Source organism: Hippocampus comes, unplaced genomic scaffold (assembly GCF_001891065.2).
Source record: "Hippocampus comes isolate QL1 unplaced genomic scaffold, H_comes_QL1_v1.1 scaffold29, whole genome shotgun sequence".
Taxonomy (NCBI): domain Eukaryota; kingdom Metazoa; phylum Chordata; class Actinopteri; order Syngnathiformes; family Syngnathidae; genus Hippocampus; species Hippocampus comes.
Genome location: NW_017805820.1, coordinates 1378501 through 1398532, shown reverse-complemented (window position 1 = coordinate 1398532; position 20032 = coordinate 1378501). Strand labels below are relative to the sequence as shown.

The 20032-nt window shown below is 40.2% G+C and overlaps 3 protein-coding genes across 7 annotated transcripts; 1 reads left to right on the top strand and 2 right to left on the bottom strand.

Annotated features, from left to right (window-relative positions):
* Positions 1-415: 415 nt before the first annotated feature.
* alkbh8 (alkB homolog 8, tRNA methyltransferase) lies at positions 416-7656 on the bottom strand. Of its 2 annotated transcripts, XM_019886089.1 has the most exons (12): positions 7487-7656; positions 6876-7009; positions 6706-6809; positions 6392-6523; positions 5730-5825; positions 5511-5615; positions 4910-4980; positions 3306-3412; positions 2981-3141; positions 2360-2625; positions 1672-1821; positions 416-1075 (listed from the first exon to the last, which is right to left on the bottom strand). In XM_019886089.1, the coding sequence occupies exons 1-12, from the start codon at positions 7622-7624 to the stop codon at positions 572-574; spliced, it is 1968 nt and encodes a 655-aa protein (XP_019741648.1). In that variant the 5' UTR covers positions 7625-7656; the 3' UTR covers positions 416-571. The 2 variants fall into 2 exon arrangements, with proteins under 2 accessions (XP_019741648.1, XP_019741649.1); XM_019886090.1 differs by lacking the exon at positions 5730-5825.
* Positions 7657-13706: 6050 nt separating this feature from the next.
* Positions 13707-15103, top strand: sln (sarcolipin). The gene is made up of 2 exons (XM_019886085.1): positions 13707-13943; positions 14295-15103. The coding sequence occupies exon 2, from the start codon at positions 14419-14421 to the stop codon at positions 14512-14514; it is 96 nt and encodes a 31-aa protein (XP_019741644.1). The 5' UTR covers positions 13707-13943; positions 14295-14418; the 3' UTR covers positions 14515-15103.
* Positions 15104-15426: 323 nt separating this feature from the next.
* Positions 15427-19413, bottom strand: kbtbd3 (kelch repeat and BTB (POZ) domain containing 3). Of its 4 annotated transcripts, none has more exons than XM_019886080.1 (10): positions 19197-19413; positions 18745-18947; positions 18492-18657; positions 18165-18347; positions 17739-17912; positions 17152-17439; positions 16518-16760; positions 16134-16424; positions 15917-16066; positions 15427-15760 (listed from the first exon to the last, which is right to left on the bottom strand). In XM_019886080.1, exons 1-10 carry the CDS (start codon positions 19296-19298, stop codon positions 15638-15640), a joined length of 1923 nt encoding a protein of 640 aa, XP_019741639.1. In that variant the 5' UTR covers positions 19299-19413; the 3' UTR covers positions 15427-15637. The 4 variants fall into 4 exon arrangements, with proteins under 4 accessions (XP_019741639.1, XP_019741640.1, XP_019741643.1 ...); XM_019886081.1 differs by having other exon boundaries at positions 18891-18947; XM_019886084.1 differs by lacking the exons at positions 15427-15760; positions 15917-16066 and having other exon boundaries at positions 16180-16260.
* Positions 19414-20032: the final 619 nt, after the last annotated feature.

Sequence of the window (20032 nt, the reverse complement as noted above, 5' to 3'; positions counted from 1 at the left end):
GAACTTTTCACATTTGCATTGCTGTTTGTCTATTGATGCACTTTGTTGCAGTTGCAAAATTCTGACAGAATGCTTCAGCATAGGACAAAATATCAATAAATGTTACTGATGTCAACAGTTAAGCATTGGCTTGAGGTTTTCACTCTCAAGCGCATCATGTCCTTCCAAAGGATAAGGACATGATGAGGCTATTGTTTTGATTCAGGATGGATTTGACTCCAATTATTTGAATTTAAACATTATTCTTTGGCTTTTGATTCAGTATTGTTTTGGCGTATGATTGTTTACTGTTTTTTTTTTGATTTAACAAATAAAAAAAATATATATGTCCAGCAATTTCTATGCAGCTGTGATTGTTTTTAAAGTGTTCTACAAATCCAGGTGAGTTATGCCTCATAATCAAACAGTGAAAAACAAAATAGAACACCACAAATTTTATTTCCACTTTTGTTAACATTTTAACTGCTGCACAGTTCTGCACTCTGAGTGTTGTTCACTGTTAAAATAATCTTTGATTGCACCTTAGCCTATACTGCATTCTTTTCCACAAATTTTGATCCTTTAATGGGCTTCATCTTATGGAGTCCTTCTCTAAAATAACACACCAGTTACCCTGGTCATGGTAGCTAGTCTGCAATTTGACTCCCTCCACCTGCACACACAGTTGTTCCAGCTCTCCCTGCTGGAACACGTGGTAATAACGGTGGAAGACACCCTCTCCTGAGTCACCCTCCCTTCTTTTTTCTCCTTTCCCCTCTTTCAGATGCCACGGAACAAGAAGGTCCCGAGAGTTGAAGGCTGTGCGATTAATATGAACACTAAGTTTGTCATCAGTCAGTTTGCAATTATCTGAAGGCCTTTTCTTGTTATCTTCAGGGTTGCTTCCGGCAAAGACACTGGATTTTCCGTGAAGCTCAGGGTTGTCCTTGGCTGCGTTGTTTCTCGGGTTGTGGTCTTTGAGATACTTGGACTTCTGCTGCTTGTACTCTTGCTCAAAAGCCCAGACATAGATGAGAGCATGACCCCCAGGTTTCAAAAGTCTCACCAACTCCTTCACAGCTGCCAAGCGACGCTCCTGTGACAAAATAATTCACAAACATTATTTTATTAACATTCAAGAAAAAACTGGCCCTTGGGTCATAAGAACAATTGAGTCTTTATTTCCAATGAGATGACTAGCCTTTATGAAATATGGGTATTCAAACAGTGGTCTCGATCAGAGTCAGACTACTCGTTCAGGCTGGACTACATTAAATAATGGTTGGATAGATCTAAATGCAACAGCTAAATGGGCTTATTTTACAAAAAGGGTATGGAAAACAGAACCTCACAATGCAAGCATGCTATCTGAACAAAGATCCACTTCTTCACACCGACAGGAAGTGAACCAAAACCAAGTGAAAAAAAAAGGAGTCACAGGTCATTCATACTGGGTAAGAGCAGTCAAATTGTGTGATACCAAACTCCTCCTCCAAAAAGCATGCATTTGGACCTAACTTGTGGAACTGCGGCATGGTCTTGCTATAACTAAAAACCTTTCCCCAAGCTAGCCCAAAAACTTGAAAGTATAGAATTGTCCACAATTTGGCAATACATTTTGGTCAGATGGTGTATATATCACTATTAGCATCTTCTTTTTAGTGTAAATGTGTGTGCTTTTACTATACATACTGGTGTGGAAAAGTGGTGTATGACTGCAATAGAGATACAGGCATCACAAGTAGCTGTTCGAAGTGGGACACAGAGGGCATCGGAAACAAGTGCTTGGAAACCTCGCTCAGCACAGATTTGGACGAGCGCTCTGCTCCGGTCGCAGCCCACCTGGTATATGAAAGACAAAACACATAATACTCTTATGATCTCTGTTTAAAAAAAAAAAAAAAGTTTCAAAAACTGTGAAAGTCACATTTTTTTTTACATTATCGTTAAAAGCACTAGTTTCAACAGCTAGTCACACTAACACACATTCCCACCTAATGGGCGATTTTTACTTTTCAATGAACCAATCATGCATGTTTTTAGAATTTGGAAAGAAGCTGGAAAACTGTCACAAGCACGGGAAGAACATGCAAGATCCACATAGGAAGGCCTAAATTTGAACACCAAATCTCAGAACTTTATAGGGGACCTTATAAAGACTCAGCACAAAGGTTAACTACAAGCAGTACTTAAAAATTAAAAACATCTGGAAGTTCAATAGATTTAATTCGCCAATGCAAATGAGGATTTGTCTCATATAAAAACATTTCCTCGGCTGTGCATGCATCCATAAACTATTAACGAGATCAAAAATGTGACAATATGGTAGCACAAGACAAAGAATAAGATCATAATAGTACGACAAATAAAATGTACTCACACTAATGACCTCTGGGTTGACACCCAAATACTTTCCATTTCCACAGCCAACATCGGCCAACACATTTCCAGGAGAGAGCGAGGACAGGAAGTGGCACACACGTGGCCAAGGGGAGTGTCTTGTGCTGCTAAAGTGGGGGGCGATTGTGTTGTAAACCCGGTGAACGTACTTCTCCTCCAGACGGGCTGCATCACCGTGGCCTCGAGGAAGTATGGGGGGAGATGGTGGAGAGGAAGCTACTTGACTATCACATGCGGAGGGAAAAGCTGGAATATGTGGCAAGAGAAGAAAAAAAAATCAGATTCTAGCAAAGCAAATTGGAAACCAACAGTGTTTATTCATTTTTGCCGTCTGTCTTTCATCTGCTATTTTACTTTGCACTCTTTGTATTGTATCATCCACTAGAAATGTATGCTTGATACTGTACATTAGGATGTGTGGCAGTGCTTCTTGTTTCAGAACATTTTCTGCAATTCAAGTAATGGATAACAAAACAATCAGGAAATTAAAACTTTACATTGAACAATAGCCAAGAGACTAAAATTATTGTACAACAGATGTGGGATATTAAATATATATTTAGAAAAGTATCATGTCATTGTGCGCTTGAATGGGGCTCACCACAGCAGCAAGGTTCATGTCTAATCTTGCGGAAAGTGAAAGACGTTCGAGTGCCTCTTTTGGTCAAGGTGAGTTGGTTGCTGGCACTCAGGTCACATGTTGTAGAAGATGAGCATTGTGAGTCGCAGGCGGGCACCATGTCAAATTTACGAGGAGTGATTCTGTTTTATAAAAAAACATCATGAAGGTTAGTGTACATCCCGTATTTTCTTTCTTTCCACATAATGGCAATGGGAGAAGCACATTCCCCCTCTGAGAAATCGACAAGATGTTTATGACCAATTAAATCTTACCAGTGAAAATGGCTGCCTTGCAGTGAACTCACCCGTGTGTCCAGAGGTAACGGCTCTCTCCTTGCATCACCAAGAGGCTTCGTGCTGGCAAAGCAACACTTACTACACGGCCGTCGGGATGGCGAAACTCCATCAAAGTCTGTCAGGGGAGACACAGACACCATAAAAGATCACCACCGATAACAATAAGACAGCTCGGGATGTTGTTACTGCATGTCTGTAAACAAAAGAAAATGAGCCGAAGCATTTTGTTCAGTCACCTCAATGGGACTAAGTAACATCCTGTTGATCGGGTTCTCATTACATTGATTTTAAGGCTGCAACACCATGGACTGATATGATACCAATTCCTTCCCCCAAATTATCACTGACAAAAGAAAGGAGAGGCACAGCAGTGCTCACTTCCACGAACATGCAAAAGAAGCATCAACATGAGAGTCAGTGTTGAATCCTAATGTTTCCTTTCCTTTCCAGAGCTGAACAGCGTGAACTCTTGAGGGAAATTACACCGACACCATTTCCAACTGCATCCTGCACAACATCTGACAGCAGGTAAATTGTTTTTTTGTGAAGACAGCACCAGTGTGTATGGGTGCACGAGGAGATGTGTTAATGGAACACCAGCAAATGAATCAGACTGCTCCATGGAACAACAGCTGAAGACACTCTCCTACAAAGTCACTCACACACAAGCATATACACACACGTGCACACTAGCACATTTACAATAAGATTGAAAATTACCGGTAGATGAAACAATTTTCAAGTGTCTGTAAGATTAGGCCTCTTTGGCACAAATAATTAGATGGATGACTTGAGCTAGGCCGTTACTGTGACCTCTTCTCTTGGCATCTTCCTATCTCTTGGCACCCTGGCACAATCCTTCAAGTCTAAATGACATTCTTACCAAGGATCAGGCAAAGGGACGGTTAAGGAATAAAGCGAGTGTAAATATAAACTTTCCAATCATGGAGACAGCATTACACTATACTTCATACACTTGTCGGTGTGTAGCTCTGTGTGGCACTTACAGTGGACACATCACCAAACACACAGTGGTTGATTGGCTAGCCCGTTAACATAAATCCCAATCCACCCGCAACGGATCGACAACTTCAACAAGCAATCAGATATATGCTGCTTGTCACCAACTAACACCGTCGTCTTACACAAATCTGTGTACTCAGCTAAACTCGATGCAGCCCTGCTTAAATTTTAGTTTTGGCATTGTTTTTCAGACAGTGTCGTCGGCGGACAGAAACTTTCTTCACTTAATCACGGCAGATCTTTGTCCAGCCCTGCCGCCCTAAGGGCAATGAATCTCGATGTGGAGGCAGTTATTATATAAATTAGCTGAATTGTGACATTACAATTCAGAGAAACCCATAAGAGCTTACTCAGAGAAATGTTCATAAATGAGCAGATAAAAAAACTAACAAACACTGTTGGGTGAACACTAAATATTGAATGTGGGCAGGCACTCTAAAGTATCTGTAAACAAGCAATTAAAAAATGAATTTTGCATACTGTCTCCTTCAATGTGCTGCGTAAGACTGAACTGCATTGTACGTCTTTGCAAAAATGTGGTAACTTCATTGATGAGAGAGGGTTGAGGTTAGTAAAAGTAACTGAATACCTTCGCCCCCAGGCTTAGTGAAAGGATGGTGTCCTCAAAGGCAGAGTGAGTATCCACGTGACGAGGGATACCTACAAATGTGACAAATCACCATGTTTTTCAATGCTACTTCATGTACATATTTAAAACCAAAGTTTGCTTGTGAGCTCAATCCTTTTTTTTTAATATCCCATGTTTGCACAGAGTCTAACTTTCTAGAAAGAACGAAGAGAAAACAAACTTCCTGCAAAGGCTGTATTGCCACCTTGTGGTAAGAATAAAACATTTAACCTCAACTCAACTATGTAAATTAAAGAGCAATTTAAAACAACCACCGCTGTATACCAAATGCTGTATATTGAGCAAAAATCATTAATACAACAAAAAAACAATATAAGAATAAATTAAAAACGAAGACAGGACACAAAAGAACCCCTACAGATCGCCTATTATGGATAAACACCTTTACATGTGTGACTAATATACCTTCAACTAATCTAGCTGCGCCTTTTTCATATTACAATGGCATTTCTTTTCCTTAATGGGTCTATTCGTTGACTGTTTTAAGCAAGCGTACAAGTGGCTTTGATGCTGTAAAATGTGTATAAATGCAGTAACAAACCCTGTCCAGACTCATATTGGTTCACAGTCAGCTGGTCGGGCATGAACTTTGTATGTCCATTCTCCATAATTCTTTCCAGTACAGGCTGACACTCTTCGGGAAGACCTAGACACACACACACATATTCAACATTCATTTTCCCATTAATTATAGAGGTGAAGGGTGTGAACATAGTCACAAATTCAAATTACACTTATAGTTAAATACAACTTATCTTACCTCCAGGTAATGGCTTGTCTTTGTCCACATTGTTATTGTCATAGCGAAATTCAAAGCCGAAATGTTTGACTCTTCTGTGCTTCAGAGCTCTTTGTGCTACAGCAATACAACGTTAGATTTGAGTTGGCAAATCAGTAAAAAACATATACGTACAGTATGTCATAATAAATGAAGTTAAATTACAAGATACTTTGTTTCCCCATGAACAAAATTTAAACCATCACCCTGCATCAAAAAGTAAAAATGTGACTATAACCATACATACATGAATTAATTTATTAGGTACCATGTTTATATTAACACACCTATTACACTTCAGAACTGAATAATCGTAATAACTATAAAACAGCACGAGATGGAAAATATTCCAGTTCGGGGTGTACCCTGCCTCTCGCCCAAAGTGACTTCAAACATTGCCTGTCCAGTTCATAAAGGTTTGGTTCTGGAACAAATTGGATTCTCCAGAAATTATTTCAGAAGTGAATCCTTGTTTTTGAAATGAAAGCAAGATGAAAGTCAACAAGCACCAAGGAATATACTGTGTTGACACTTTGAAGGCTTCGCTTTGGATTAACATTGAGGTTGATGTCAAAGCTCACAAACTCAACCTTCTGAATATGTAAGCTTCAGTCACTTTTACACACCACATGGCCCCTCCTTACCAGTTACAGCATCACTAGTGGATGACCAGTCAATGGCAGCAAGCAGTAAAGCTTCTTCCTCTGGAGAAACAAAATCCTCTACCAACACTAGTCCAACTGGCAAAGTCACACAAGCCTGCTGCTCACATGGCACTGTAAAACATACACATAAACGTCAATTGGAATGACAGACAAAGACGGCAGTAACACTGAAGCAGACAAGAATGTTTCCAACAATCATTGCCAATTTACCTGAATTTTGTGCACAGTACAATTCAAATCATCTCAACCCTCACATCCTAAAGCCTAGTCAGATGGCAAAAATACTGCAGTACCTGAGCCAACAAAGCTGAGGTAGAGAGTCACACTATTCTCTGCTCCACACCTAAGTGTTTGACCATTCATGTGGATGTGAGCTTTCCGGGCATTCTCCTCAGATCTGCATGAAGAGCAAGCATATAAGATGGCAAATAGGTTCAAACTTTGGGTCTATAATCAATCTTACCCATATGTGACAAAAGCATAGGGCTTGTGAGGGGGCATGACGAGGCTTTCCACCTCTCCCATCTCTTTGAGCAGAGCAGACAGCTCCTCCCTCGTGACACCATTCCCTAGGCCACCATTAGCTACCACCAAACTCTGCAGAGCACACACACGGATACATTTTTATTGCAATGTTTGAAACAATAACATCATACTGTACAGAAGTCATCCTAATATTTCCCACACAGCCAGAAGACAACATAGATGACGCTGTATTCCATTTCTTAGCTTCTCTGAGGTGCTTCGTGTTACAGATTTTTAAAATCATGATTAAAAACCATGACCAAATAATCGTAGAAACAAACTGGATTTTTTTTTCTCGTTGGCAAAATATACAGCACATAAGACATAAATCTATACAGCATACAAACATATATACACATAAACACTAATACGTACGTAACAAATTAAACACTGTTTTTTTTTTCCATTCGCGGCAAAATCTATTTGCATGTTTGATGCGACCCCCCCAAAAACGAATTGTCCAGAGTACATGTAGTCTCCGTACGATAGCTTCCACTTCTTGTGATTAATAATAACAATAACAAGAATAACAATAATTTTACGAGTTACCTTAGTGGGTTCCGACCTAGTACTGATTCCTTCGTGTTTCAGCAAAGTGTGACTGGATTTAATCTGTTTACGGAGAAGTTTCTTGTCAAGTTTACCCATTCGGCAAACCTTCACACTTTTTTCTACATTTACCTCCATTGAGCGTCTATTTAGATTTGTCCGGGAGAAACATCGAAGAGGAACTGGAGGTTCCTGGCGTGAGTTCGGATTACAGAATTTGAACCAGAAAAACGTCATACTGTACTACTGCTACTACAAATAATAATAATAATAATAATAATAATAATAATAATAATAATAATAATGTACATTTAAATCTGTACAGTATAATGGGCAGACTGGTGAATTAAGATAAGATAAGATAAGATAAGATAACATTTATTTGTCCACACTAGGGAAACTTGCAGTCTACAGCAGCATAATTGGGGGGGGTAGAGAAGAAAAAAAAATGTGTTGCATGCACAAAATAAATAAATGTTTCAGAAAAAGAACTGTACACAGTATAAATATAAGTTGCATATATGCATCTTATGCATACAAACGGTGGCTGTGCTATTTGCAATGGTTACAGGTTTTCACGCATGTTTATTATTATATTAACATATCTGCTTCACACCAGGTTCGTGTTTGAATCAAAACGCCGAACTTCCTCCAACATCCCCCCCAAAAAATGCCTGTTAGAGTCTCTGAGGACTCTTTTCGATTGGCGTCAACGTGAGTGTGAAATAGAATGCAGTTTGTCTACAGCAGGGGTCACCAAAGTGGTGCCCTTGGACCACACGTTCTAAAAAGGGCTCACCGGCGATGGGACAGTGATTTTTTTATGAAGATTGTGGTCATTTGAGAATATGAACAACTGGCTGATGTTGATTTATTTATTTCAAGTGCTACATGTTAATACTGACCTACTTCCTAATTATAGTGAAAAGTATTCATGAATCATGATTTTTGTCTTTATTTTTATCAAGGATGACACGTAATAGCAACATTACGGAAAAGTAACTTGAGCAACTGTGTTATTTCAGAAGTGTTGATCAAACTGGTCGCCCTTCACATTAATCAGTACCCAAGAAGTAGCTCTCAGTTAACAGGTCGGTGACCCCTGGCCGACACTATATGTGACTTGCAATTACCTGGCAAAAAGTCCAGGGTGTACTCTGTCTCTACAGCCATCCGTTATCTGAACCGCTTACCCTCACATGAAGGATTTATTCCATCTGTGTAAATATAATCTCATGGCACCTTTTTAATAATCTCGTGGCAACATCTTAAATGAATATGAGTCTGGTTCATTCATTTATAATGAGTGGTTGTTTGGCACATACGCCTCACAGTTCAAAGGTTGGGGATTTGAATGCAGGCTCTGGCCTTGCTGTGTGGAATTTGCATGTTCTCACTGTGCTTTCATGGGATTTCTGTGCATGTTTCCACTTACTTTCCAAAAACATGCATCTTAGGTTCATTGAAGAGTAAATTTCCATCGGGTCTACCCCGCCTTTTGCCCAAAATCAGTTGGCATATCAGGTCCAGTGCACCTGGAACCCCAATGAGAATGAGTTTGAAAGAAAATGGATAGATGGATCATTCGAAGCTCAGCATTATTATCTTTGTGAATCCAGAAGCTGCAGTGCAGTTCTAAATCCGTTGTGCAAGTGGTCGATCAGTGTACACAGAGGCTTTAACCGTACTGTTAACAAAACAAAGTAGAGGTACACAATGTGTGCAAACCTGCTTTCACTTGTGGCGATGTTAAATACGGCCCCAACAATGATGGCAATGCCATACTTAATGCCTCCTTAATCTTCCTTCAAAAGATTGGCAAAAATGCTCCAGGGATCATTCCCTCGTCATCGCTAACTTGATACTGTTGGATAAAATGTAACTCTATAGGGTGACACTCCTGGCCTGGAGCCTTTGCCAAAGAAGCCATTAACAGTTTAGCAGGCCCTTGAATTGTTTCGGTGATAAATGGGTGCATGCCTGTGGTGGGTCTGAATTCCAGCATAGCTTGTCTCCAGTTATGAATCTGTTTCTGTAACTCTTTGTGTTTTCTGGTTTACACAAACCATTGCGGATGTGAGTCCTTGCGCCAATAACATGCTTTAGAAGTGTGCGTGTGCGTGTGCGTGTGCGTGTGTGTGTGTGGTGTGTGTGGGTGTGTGTGTGTGTGTGTGTGTGTGTGTGTGTGTGTGTGTGTGTGTGTGTGTGTGTGTGTGTGTGTGTGTGTGTGTGATGTAGGAATCACCTGTCTTTAGTCATCTAAGTACTGTAATTGCAGCACCAGGCTGGGTTTGCCAATGGGAGCCCTGTGCCGTCAGTTTAGTCTACAAAACAACAGCTGGTCAGAAGGGGAAGCGCATGACTGAGCCTCCCTACATGATAACGACACTCAGCTGCATCTATTTTTAAAGCCCTTGAAACCATCTCGTTTTTATGAACAGAGAATGATCTGTTTCTACATCAAAAATACGAACAACAATATGCAGTAAGGCCACTGGGCAGCAGGGTCAAACCAAAGTCAAACTTTCAAAGTCGACTATACAGTCTGTTCTGTGATGCTGTAAAACCCTTACATATAATGTATCATTCTAACATTTTAAACTGTAATGTAAGTGTTAAATAAGTTACCCGGTAATCCCTATTAACTGGGAGACAATCATCATCATCATCATCATAACCAAAAAACATTCACAATTTAATGACATCTGCCAATTATGCTGATTGTGGAGCAGGATGGAGAATGAAAGTTGCATTTGATACACCGAGCTCACTCTATGTTGGACATTCTATTCTTATTCTTCTATCATTGTCAACATATTGTTAAGTGACTGCAGCAGGTAGAAAAGTACCTCGACTTGAATAGCAGTCTTCCTCAAATGTGATAACACCGTGTCTCAAAAGATTTGTTGACATCGTTTTTTTATGAGCCTTCAAAGCATATTTTCCCAGATATTTGTGTTGAATTCCACATTGTATTCATTTTGGTGATTGCACTGTATGTTCTGTTGTCTAAATGTGTTCAGAAACTTTTTGAAATGTTATGTTAGGGTCCCTTTGCTCATATTTGCTTTAAAGTTGAGTATCAAACGATTCTTTGACCTTCAACACAGCAACTGAGGAGGGAAACAGTGAGAACTTCAGTGGGACGGTTTGTCTACGCTCAGGCATGCAATCACTCTTTGAAATGCAAGGCTGGGAGTCAGTCACCAAACCCTTGCCGAAGGCATCTTTGTATTCTAATTAGCTGGGGACTGCAGGATGGATATGAGTATGAGTATATGGAGAAACCAGATCTGCGTTTTTAAAATAGTGGTTCTTTACTAGTCCAAAGAGATTGGATGTTAACTGACAAACCTGTACTGTATTTGGAGGAGGATGAATCATTAAAAAAAAAAAAAAGAGGTGATGAAACAGCAAGATAAAGGAGATGAAATCACTCTAAAGCGGCTGGGTTTATTTTTGTACAAAGCAAAATCAGATGACAACTTTGTTTAAGGTGCTTTATTAAAGTATGAATGTTATTGAAGCAGTGGAACTCAAAGGCAGTATTGGCTAGGGAGGATTGCAGTCATAAAACTTAGTGCTGGTAAAAATAACTTGAAATTAAATTTGAAAACAATCCGTAATTCAAATACACTTTAAAAAGGATTTTTTTTTTTCAAAACTGTCATGAATGTTAAGTAAAGGAGTAGAATTGTATAGACCAGGAGTCAGCAAAGACAAAAAAATAAACCATTTGGGAATATAACATGATACAAAGGAGTTTCGAATCTTTGTTAAACGTACATGGTTGTTGTCAGCTTGGCCTTTAGCTGGGTGAATTCCTGTCTCTTGTCCAGTCACAGCTGCCTTTGTCGAAACATTTAAGACCCTTCAAAGGTGGCCAGCTGAAGGCTCATTAAACTTTTCATTGCTGGAAATTTATTGGTCTACATTCAGGTGTAATTAGCACATATGGAAATAAAAGCAAACATTCAGTGATGTATTTTTGTAATCAAATCATGGATGTTTTTTTTCCTCCCATGTGTGTTTCCCATTCAATTTATGTTTAGATGAGCAAACTATTTATTCCGTAGTCATTAATATGTGTGTACTGTAGCAAACTCAACAACTCCCTCTTGTACAGCAATAAATACTTTTGCTGCTTAGAGAATCAGCTTCTATATTTAAATATGTTAAGCCTGTATGATTATTATGTTATTTTATGTGAACTGTTTTGTAAAATGCTTTGTTACAGCTGGAGCTGTTTTGAAAGCGCCATATAAATAAAGATGTATTGAATTGTATGTTACAAAATTCCAGATAATGGTAAATTAAAAAAAAAAAAGGTACGATGAAAATTTTGGAATGCTTTTAAAGTTCAGCTTTTTTCTTGACAAGAGCCAGTTCAGCTTTTTTTCCTCATTTCTTTCTCTTCTGTTTTAATTAATTTTTTTGATGATCGGTTATGTTAATTCTTGAAGCCGTTTGCTGTGTATGTGGTGTACCGTATAAACATATGAAATACTGTACATGCACGTATTCGTCACACATGTACTTATACAGCATGTCCCAGAACATATGGAATGGTGTCTCTGAGGTGCCGATGACACTTCTGTCTCTTCTGCTTTAGAAGGTAACCCTGCCAGCACTTTTTTATCTAACACACACGCACACATACGCAGTTGTCAAGTTGCTCTGTGGTCGATCCTGTCTGCACACTTCAGCCCGTTTTATATCCAACCACAGCCGCATCGGATCTCATAACAATGGGAATCCCTGATTCAAACAGCTACTTGTCCAGCATTGGCTGAATTGTAGGCGATAGAATGACACTTATGGCAGCCATTTTGATCCGCGCGATCTCTCGGGAATGCCCTGTGATGGAAAGGTTCGAGATAGGCCTACTCAAACACACTTTGTCCTACCGTGACCCCGACGTGTGCACAGAAGGTGTGTGTGTCATGGGGTTTAGCACCAGTTTGGAGATAATGCCAATCTTAGCAGCTGTCAAGTGTGAGATGAGCACGGAGGATTGCTGGCTGACGGTCAGATTCTGTCTTGGGATCACCATGGCACAGAAGAGGAGAAATACAGAAGTGGAAAACAAACAAACCATTGGAGCATCACTTGTCATCACAATGCACGTTTAAAAAAACAACAACTTTAAAGTTCGGGAATTGTTTCTTTCTTTGTTTTGTAATGGGTCGCACACAACCATGCATGCATCTCACGTCCTTATTTCAAAATGATCTGGCCAATCAGTTTTTTTTTTGGGGGGGGGGGGTTGGATCTATAATTGACCCAAATGCTCAAATATCTCAGTCAGAACAAGTGTTTGACCATTGCATATGCATTGACCATTGCATATGTCAAAAATCTATACTATTGTTCAGTCCATGCTTACAAAATATTGACCAATCTAAAATGGTGAAAATAGCTTGCTCTCAATGACGATGCATGTTTACCATTGAACAAACTCTCTCCTCAAACGGTCTCCTGTGCCTATTCTGAATTTGGCCTGATGTCAGCAATATTGATGTCTAGAGAGTTATTCGACAACATAATCAGGTTCTGATGTCAGTTCAAATGAAACTGTTTTATGACCTTTTATCGATATCGAAGCTACAACAACTAAATTAGGACAATGGACAGCAGTTACTGAAATACAATGGAACATGTTTTAAACATGTTGATAACGACAAGTTGAAGTCAAAAAGAATCGAGGAGGTACTCAAAACACAAAATCTCAATTACTTTGGTGTCCTTAGTGTTTCAAAATTCTCTCACTTACCATTATTGTGGAAAGAACACCAAAAAACATTTTTTATGACTATGTATGTTTGAACCGTTTTGTGCACTGTTCACATTTCATATTGCAGTTCCAACATTATAAGAACAACACTGTGGAGTGAAAATGTGGTCATTTTGTCATCGTGACGAGTCGTAGCTTCACTTGGACTTGCATCCGAGCCTCCAATGTTACATTTTGAATAGCTGACTGCATTATTCATCTTGTGCCCCCCACCCCCCGATACTGTTACACATTCCTCTATCCATGAGACGATGCATGCATTGTATTTGGAGCAATTGTAATCCACCTCGTATCTGCAATAACGTGTTATAAATAACTCAGACAGAGAGAGAGTGACTCTCTCTATGGTTATGGGTAGGGGAGACTCTAGTGGACCAGATTGTGGAGAATAAAACACTTGATTGGATGCTCGCTTAAAAGTGCGGGTGACATCATTTTGTTTGCATGTGAACCATGGGCGGGCCACCGAGGTTGACTACTTTAGGGGTAGGCCCGGCCCCCGGTGAGGGCAGAAAGCTGAAGATAGACACGGAGAGAAGAAAATTAAAGTGGCCAGGTAGACATTTCCATACTATTGACAAGCAGCATTTTTGGAAATCAAGACAAGCAAACACTCTACTGGAGCACATAACTCCCTGTTGAGTGAGATCAAAGAGAGAAAAGGTAATGATCCACTTGAGGACTGAAGAAACTGAAAATATGTTTTTTTTTTTTCTTGTAAGGTCAAGTACATTTTATCTGGATTTGTTAAACGTGATAAGTTGGCGACCATGATTTATGATAGTCTGCAGTGTATTGATATGGCACTCTTGCATACACTCTTATAAGAAGCAACTGTACCTTTGATTCCTGTACGTTGTTTTTAGATGCCGTTAGTTGTTGTTTGTACATGCTTTTACATGGAGTACTCGTTGTTATGTAAATTGAGTTACTGTGTGTATGAAATGCACGGAATAACTAAAGCTTGCCTTGCATTATACTTTCCATGCAAATTTGTCCCTTTGCTTCTCTCAGGTGTGGGATTGGACGGCAAAACTTCACTTCCAAATCTTCCTTTTTGCCATCCGAGCTCCGTGTACCTCCTTCAGCTGCTGCCTCCTCAACACTGTCTCCTACCCTGCCTGTTTAGGGAGCTGCCATGGATCGCTCGGCGCAGGAACTATTCCTCAACTTCATGATCGTCTTAATCACCGTTCTCTTGATGTGGCTGCTGGTAAAAACATATCAGGACTAACAATGTGGAGCATAAGCATTCCTCCCATCCCCTGTCAAAGGAGATGGGAGACATTTGATGGAATCTGCATGGTGTCTGCTACTATTTTAGATCAGATTTCAGATGTTGTGTTTTCATCTCTGGAAATGCTGTGATTTTGATGCAGTTACCATATCAAAGATAAACTATTCTGCGATTGTAAGATGCCTTCAGAATTTGTAAGATACCTTTCTCAGGTATGAAAACCCAAAAGGGGATTTCCAGAACAAAGGGGAAGGTTAACAAAAATCCAGAAACCAAACAGGCATCTGGTGTTCTTCTTTTACACTGTGCAAATCACCGCAGTGCCTGTTTTCAAACAATGTAATGTCATCAATGACCAGATGACACTTTATACAATCACACATGCTGTTATGTCTGAATATGTATGCTATTCAGTTTTGTTTTTCAGTGATTTGTGTGTCAGATGACAAAAAGAATCCAACTTGTAAATTATTGCTGACTTCTTGCAGAATAAATGATCTATTTGATTGACTCCAGCACTTTTGCACAAAGAAGTATTCCTTCCAGGCACTGTGAGACTTAAAAAAATAAAATGCCATATTAAAAAGGTGGTCCATCTACTGCTATTTTGTTGATTAAGTGAGGAAAACTTGCAGTTAGAAGAAACTTTCCAAGAGCACTCGCAGGGCACACTGGATAAAACATCACAGATTTATTCCATTGTATAGCTTCTTCATTTTACATTTGGGTCAGATTTATTTATATACAATGAGGTCTCCTATGACAGCCTGGTTGATGAGTGATTAGCACATTGGCTTTGCACCTCCGTGGTTAGGGGTTCAAATCCGGGCTCCAGCTGTCCTATGTGGAATTTGCATGTTCTCTCCATGTTTGTATTGTTTTTTTTTCCAGATAATATGGCTGCCACATTCCAAAAATATGCATTTTTGGTTCACCGAAGACTAATTTGTGTGTGAATGTGAGTGTGAATGGTTGTTTGTTTATGGTAAAGTGGGAAGATGATCTTTGGGAGTGGATGTGGTGTTTGTGAGAGTTAGTTAGTTAGTTACAATTTGCTTCCAACATCATTGATGACTATGCTTTTTACAAGATTGTAGAGTCTGCTTGCCACCTGTGTGCATCATTCTATGTCTCTCCATGGGTTTGTGTGCCTGTTAAAGCTGATGAGCTGGCAGTGGAATTCAGTCAGGGCTCTGGGCATGGGCGTCACTTCCTCCCATTGACTCCTGTCACTATGGTAGACCTATGTTGAACAACAATCATTCATAGTGAATGGATACACTCTATCCCCAAAAAAACAGACATATTTACAAGGCCCCTGAACCCTCTTTCATATCTTTAGGAAAACGCGACCAGAGACCAGTTTGACCATCTGCATATGAACAATCCTCGATTTTACCTGGACTTCATCTGTAATCTCATCAGGGGAATAGTCTCCACCTAAGATGTAAATTTTCTCTCTTGTACCAACTGCTCCAGCGTTGAACCCTGCACACTCAAATGACCCCTCGCCCTTCCACACACATGTCTGTGGGCAGAAACTGAACACCTGCAGGATGAAATACATGTGTTATGCGTGATCAAGGAAAACCTACATCAAACACAGTAGGTCCTACCTTGTAAGTGGACAGGTCACAGAGGTGCAGTGTTTGATTAATTGACACGGCCTTGACTAGCGTCGCATGGAAAAACTGGCCAAACTCTGCCACCAGGCGGCACCACTGGTCCTGTTGGGCGTCATAGCTAAAGAAACAGTCCAGTGAGGGATTGAAGGAGTCTGTTATCTCCACCTCTGATCCCAAAGTGTAGATAATGCTGCCACAAGCACTGGCCTCAGGATAGAAGATTGCAGTTGGCAGTGGACTGACTGAAAACCAGCTCTTGGCCAATGGGTTATAATACTCCACCTGAGCATATAACGTGTTGTACTGCCAACAAATGCTCTAACATGGATCTCATAGTTAGACACACTCATAAAAAAAAAAAGTATGTAAAAGCACCTCTAGTAGACTGGGAGAAGCCCCTGTGGATCCCTTCGTCCGCCCCCCAATGACATAAACTCGGTCCATACAGACCACTGCTGTGTGCATGGTTCGGGGTCTGGGCATCGCTGGAGCCGGTGTGGAGGTTCTAGTTACAGGGGAGAAGCACCAAACCTCATCGGTAGCATCATGGAAAGGCTCTGCCACGTGGATTCGTACTGCTCGGAAACAGTTTCCACGGCAACCTCCAGTGATAAACATCTTGTGGGCAATAGAGAGAAGAAGGGAAGGAAACATTTACATTTCACTCACATTTTTTTGTATGCCATTATGCCAATTGGCTTGTGTCAAGTTTAGCTGAGTACACCATGAACTCTGCCAGGCAACATGGAGCTGGCAAGTTTGAAATTACCAGCAAAATGCATCTGCTTGCTAGTCTGCTGTGAGTTGTGAAGTGTGACCATGCATCATGTCTGCGGTATCTGTGCAGTTTATAACCTTGTCAAAAGAAGATAAATTGCAGCTAAAAATAACAACTTTGTTGTTCAGTGCTCAACATATTTTCCAGATCAAAGTATTGCAGACCAATTATTGGATTTAATTAAATTCTGTAGTGTGGCAGTGCGCATTTCCAATTCCAGTCATCACATACCTTCTCGGCATAGCTAGTCAGGTGGGAGCCGGGCAGGTCTGGCACTGTGCTCATTCCATCCGCCTGGTCCATTCCAAGTTCCTTCCACTGGTCTGTTTCCAGGCAGTAGCAGAAAGAGTGTCGGATCTCTCCGTTCTCCTCCGTCTTGTGGATGTAAATGTAGCTTTGTGTGGTGGCAGGCCTGGCATCGGTGAATAGGCCGCAGTGCTGACTCTGTCTATTTTGAGCCGCTGAGATCAGAGCCATACAGGAATGATTGCCGCTAAGCAGATCTGAGTCATGAAGAGTCTTAGAGACAAGAAAAGAATACATTTAGGGAAGGAAACATTTACATTTCATTCACATTTTTTGTATGCCTTTATGCCAGTTGGCTTGTGTCAGGTATAACTGAGTACACCAAGAACTCTGCCAGGCAGGAAATGGCCATGGAGCTGGCAAGTGAGATGGATGGATGAAAAATAGGATATATTTAATTTTGAATAAATTGAGAATAAATTTAATCTACGTATTTGTCTCCGAGAGGCAAAAAGGCATAATTAGAGCATTAAACGGAAAGTAGAACATCAACAAACATAAAAACTAAATACCTCAAGTGCATGTTGTGGTAGCTGGTGAAGCCTCGTCAGAGATAACAATGCGGGTAGCAGCTTCTGTCTTCCTGGAATGTCTCGGTGGATCCATTTTAGAAGTGACATGACCACAGCCTCCTCACTGGGCACACAGAGGGCATCTGACCTGAGGCAATCCTCCAACACATTCACCTATAATGATTAGAACTGTTTTTAGAAGCTTCCATTAGAATGGCAATTGTTTACTTGTGCATGAATTCTCTGCAAATCATTGAATAAATAAATAGGTTAAGGTTAGAGTTAGGGGTTAGTATTAGGGTTTGAGTTAAGGTTGAGGGAAGGTTCTGGATAGGTCGAGTACAATTTTTATTGGGTGATGATTAGCGCTCAAGTTTGGTGTACTGGAAAGGTCAGGGTGAGGGTGGGTTTATGATCAGCTGGCACCTGCATGTCCAGGAAGTCTTGGGTGTTGGAAAGGTCTTGGAAGTTTTGAACCACAAAGTCCATGGCACTTTGGAGGAGGGAGTCTGAGCCATACGCTTCAGCGAGGGCCAATAGTGACAGGCAGTTACCAAGATCTATCATTCCTAACAAGAAGTCACTGCAGGCTTTGGACAGAACTGACACCTGAAGATACAACAACACAATTTATGTCATGTTATTGAATATAGTTATTGGATTGTTCACTTTGTCTTCAGAGCTGTAGATGCACATTTGAGAGGAATGAAACTGGAATAGGTGATCTGTGGCTGCAGAGACGTGTGTTTATACCTGCAAAAAGGAGGCAAGCTGAAACAGTGAGTCTACATTTCCTTCTGTAATAAGAATCTCGCCAGAGTAGGCAAAATCCAGGAAGGAGTCCACCACAGCCAGAGACTGGTTACACAGTGTTACTGAACCATCATCACATTCTCGCATAGCCGCCTCAAACATGGCCCTAAAAAGACAAAGGTTACACAACTGATAGAACCCCATCGTACATTATATTTTCAGCACAAATGTACAGGTAGAAAGAGATCAAGACCTGAAGAAATCGCTGCATGCTGCAAGAACACAGCGATGGCAGGGGAAACTGTGTTCCTGGACTTTTATGGTGAAATCAAATAAAAGGCCTCGCTCCCGAAAAGACCTAAGAACACCCAGCAACTGAAGTGCATGTGAGTTTGAAACCTGCAGCAGCGTATGTCGTTCTCGGATCTCGGTGCAAGACTCTTTCTGCTCAGCCATCTTGATAACGACAAAAAAGACATAGATGATATTTATGAACTATAAATATGTTTATGTTGTCTATTTTTTTACGGCGTAAACCAATACTTTTGTACAATAAATAGCACGATACAAGCCAAACTGAAACAGTGAACTGCAGGCGCATATCGGTAGAAAAAACTCTCCATGTGAAGGTAGTATTATTGTATATGCAGTAACCTGTTGGTGTCAAATGTTTCCCTTATTACAGGTAACACAGGTTGTACTTACAGTAGCAGAACCATGGATAGAGCTCGCTTGTACTTTCCGGAAACGTGATATCCCGCGAGAACTCGGAAATACTGTGACTTGCTTGTAGCTACGCAATACCATACGCTAATGTCATTTTTAATGTTATAAACTTATAATATTTACGGGAAGTCCATAGACTTTTAAAGATTTACGTTACAGTATATGCTGACATGAATGCTTTTGTTTTGGACGGAAGTAAACGCCATGACTGATGGGAATTGGAGTTCTACTGGGTTGACTTCAAAAACGGAAGTCATACACAAATTTGGAGACAAATATTAAAAAATATGCTGTACACATTTCTGTTTCAGAGACTTAAACATTTGTGTACGTATGCACGTTAACAATTATCATTCCAGAATAAGATTCATTCGAATTTTCCAAGCACTAACATAGGGTTTTACAAAACTACAAAAACATTGTTTGAGAAATACTGTATATGTATTCATCAAAAGTGTCAGGCACAGACACATCTACAAAGTACACATATAGAAGTACATAATTCATCATATGCTATTAATAATGGATGATATTCATCCATGCGGACAGTCGGACACTGATCATGTTAATAACTTCTCATAATTATCAAACATTATTTAACAAGAGACGGCATCCATAACAACAGAATATTCCAATCAATGAAAAAAAATCAATGAACACTGTCTATGTAGCCTATACCGTGTGTTGTATAAATGCGCACGCATGTCATGCAATCCATAACAAATGATTCGATGCAAATGGCCTCTTCTTGGTTGCTGAAGACATTTCACCTTCAATTCAAAGGGCTTCCTCACTGTGGAGTTTGAAGTTGTTCA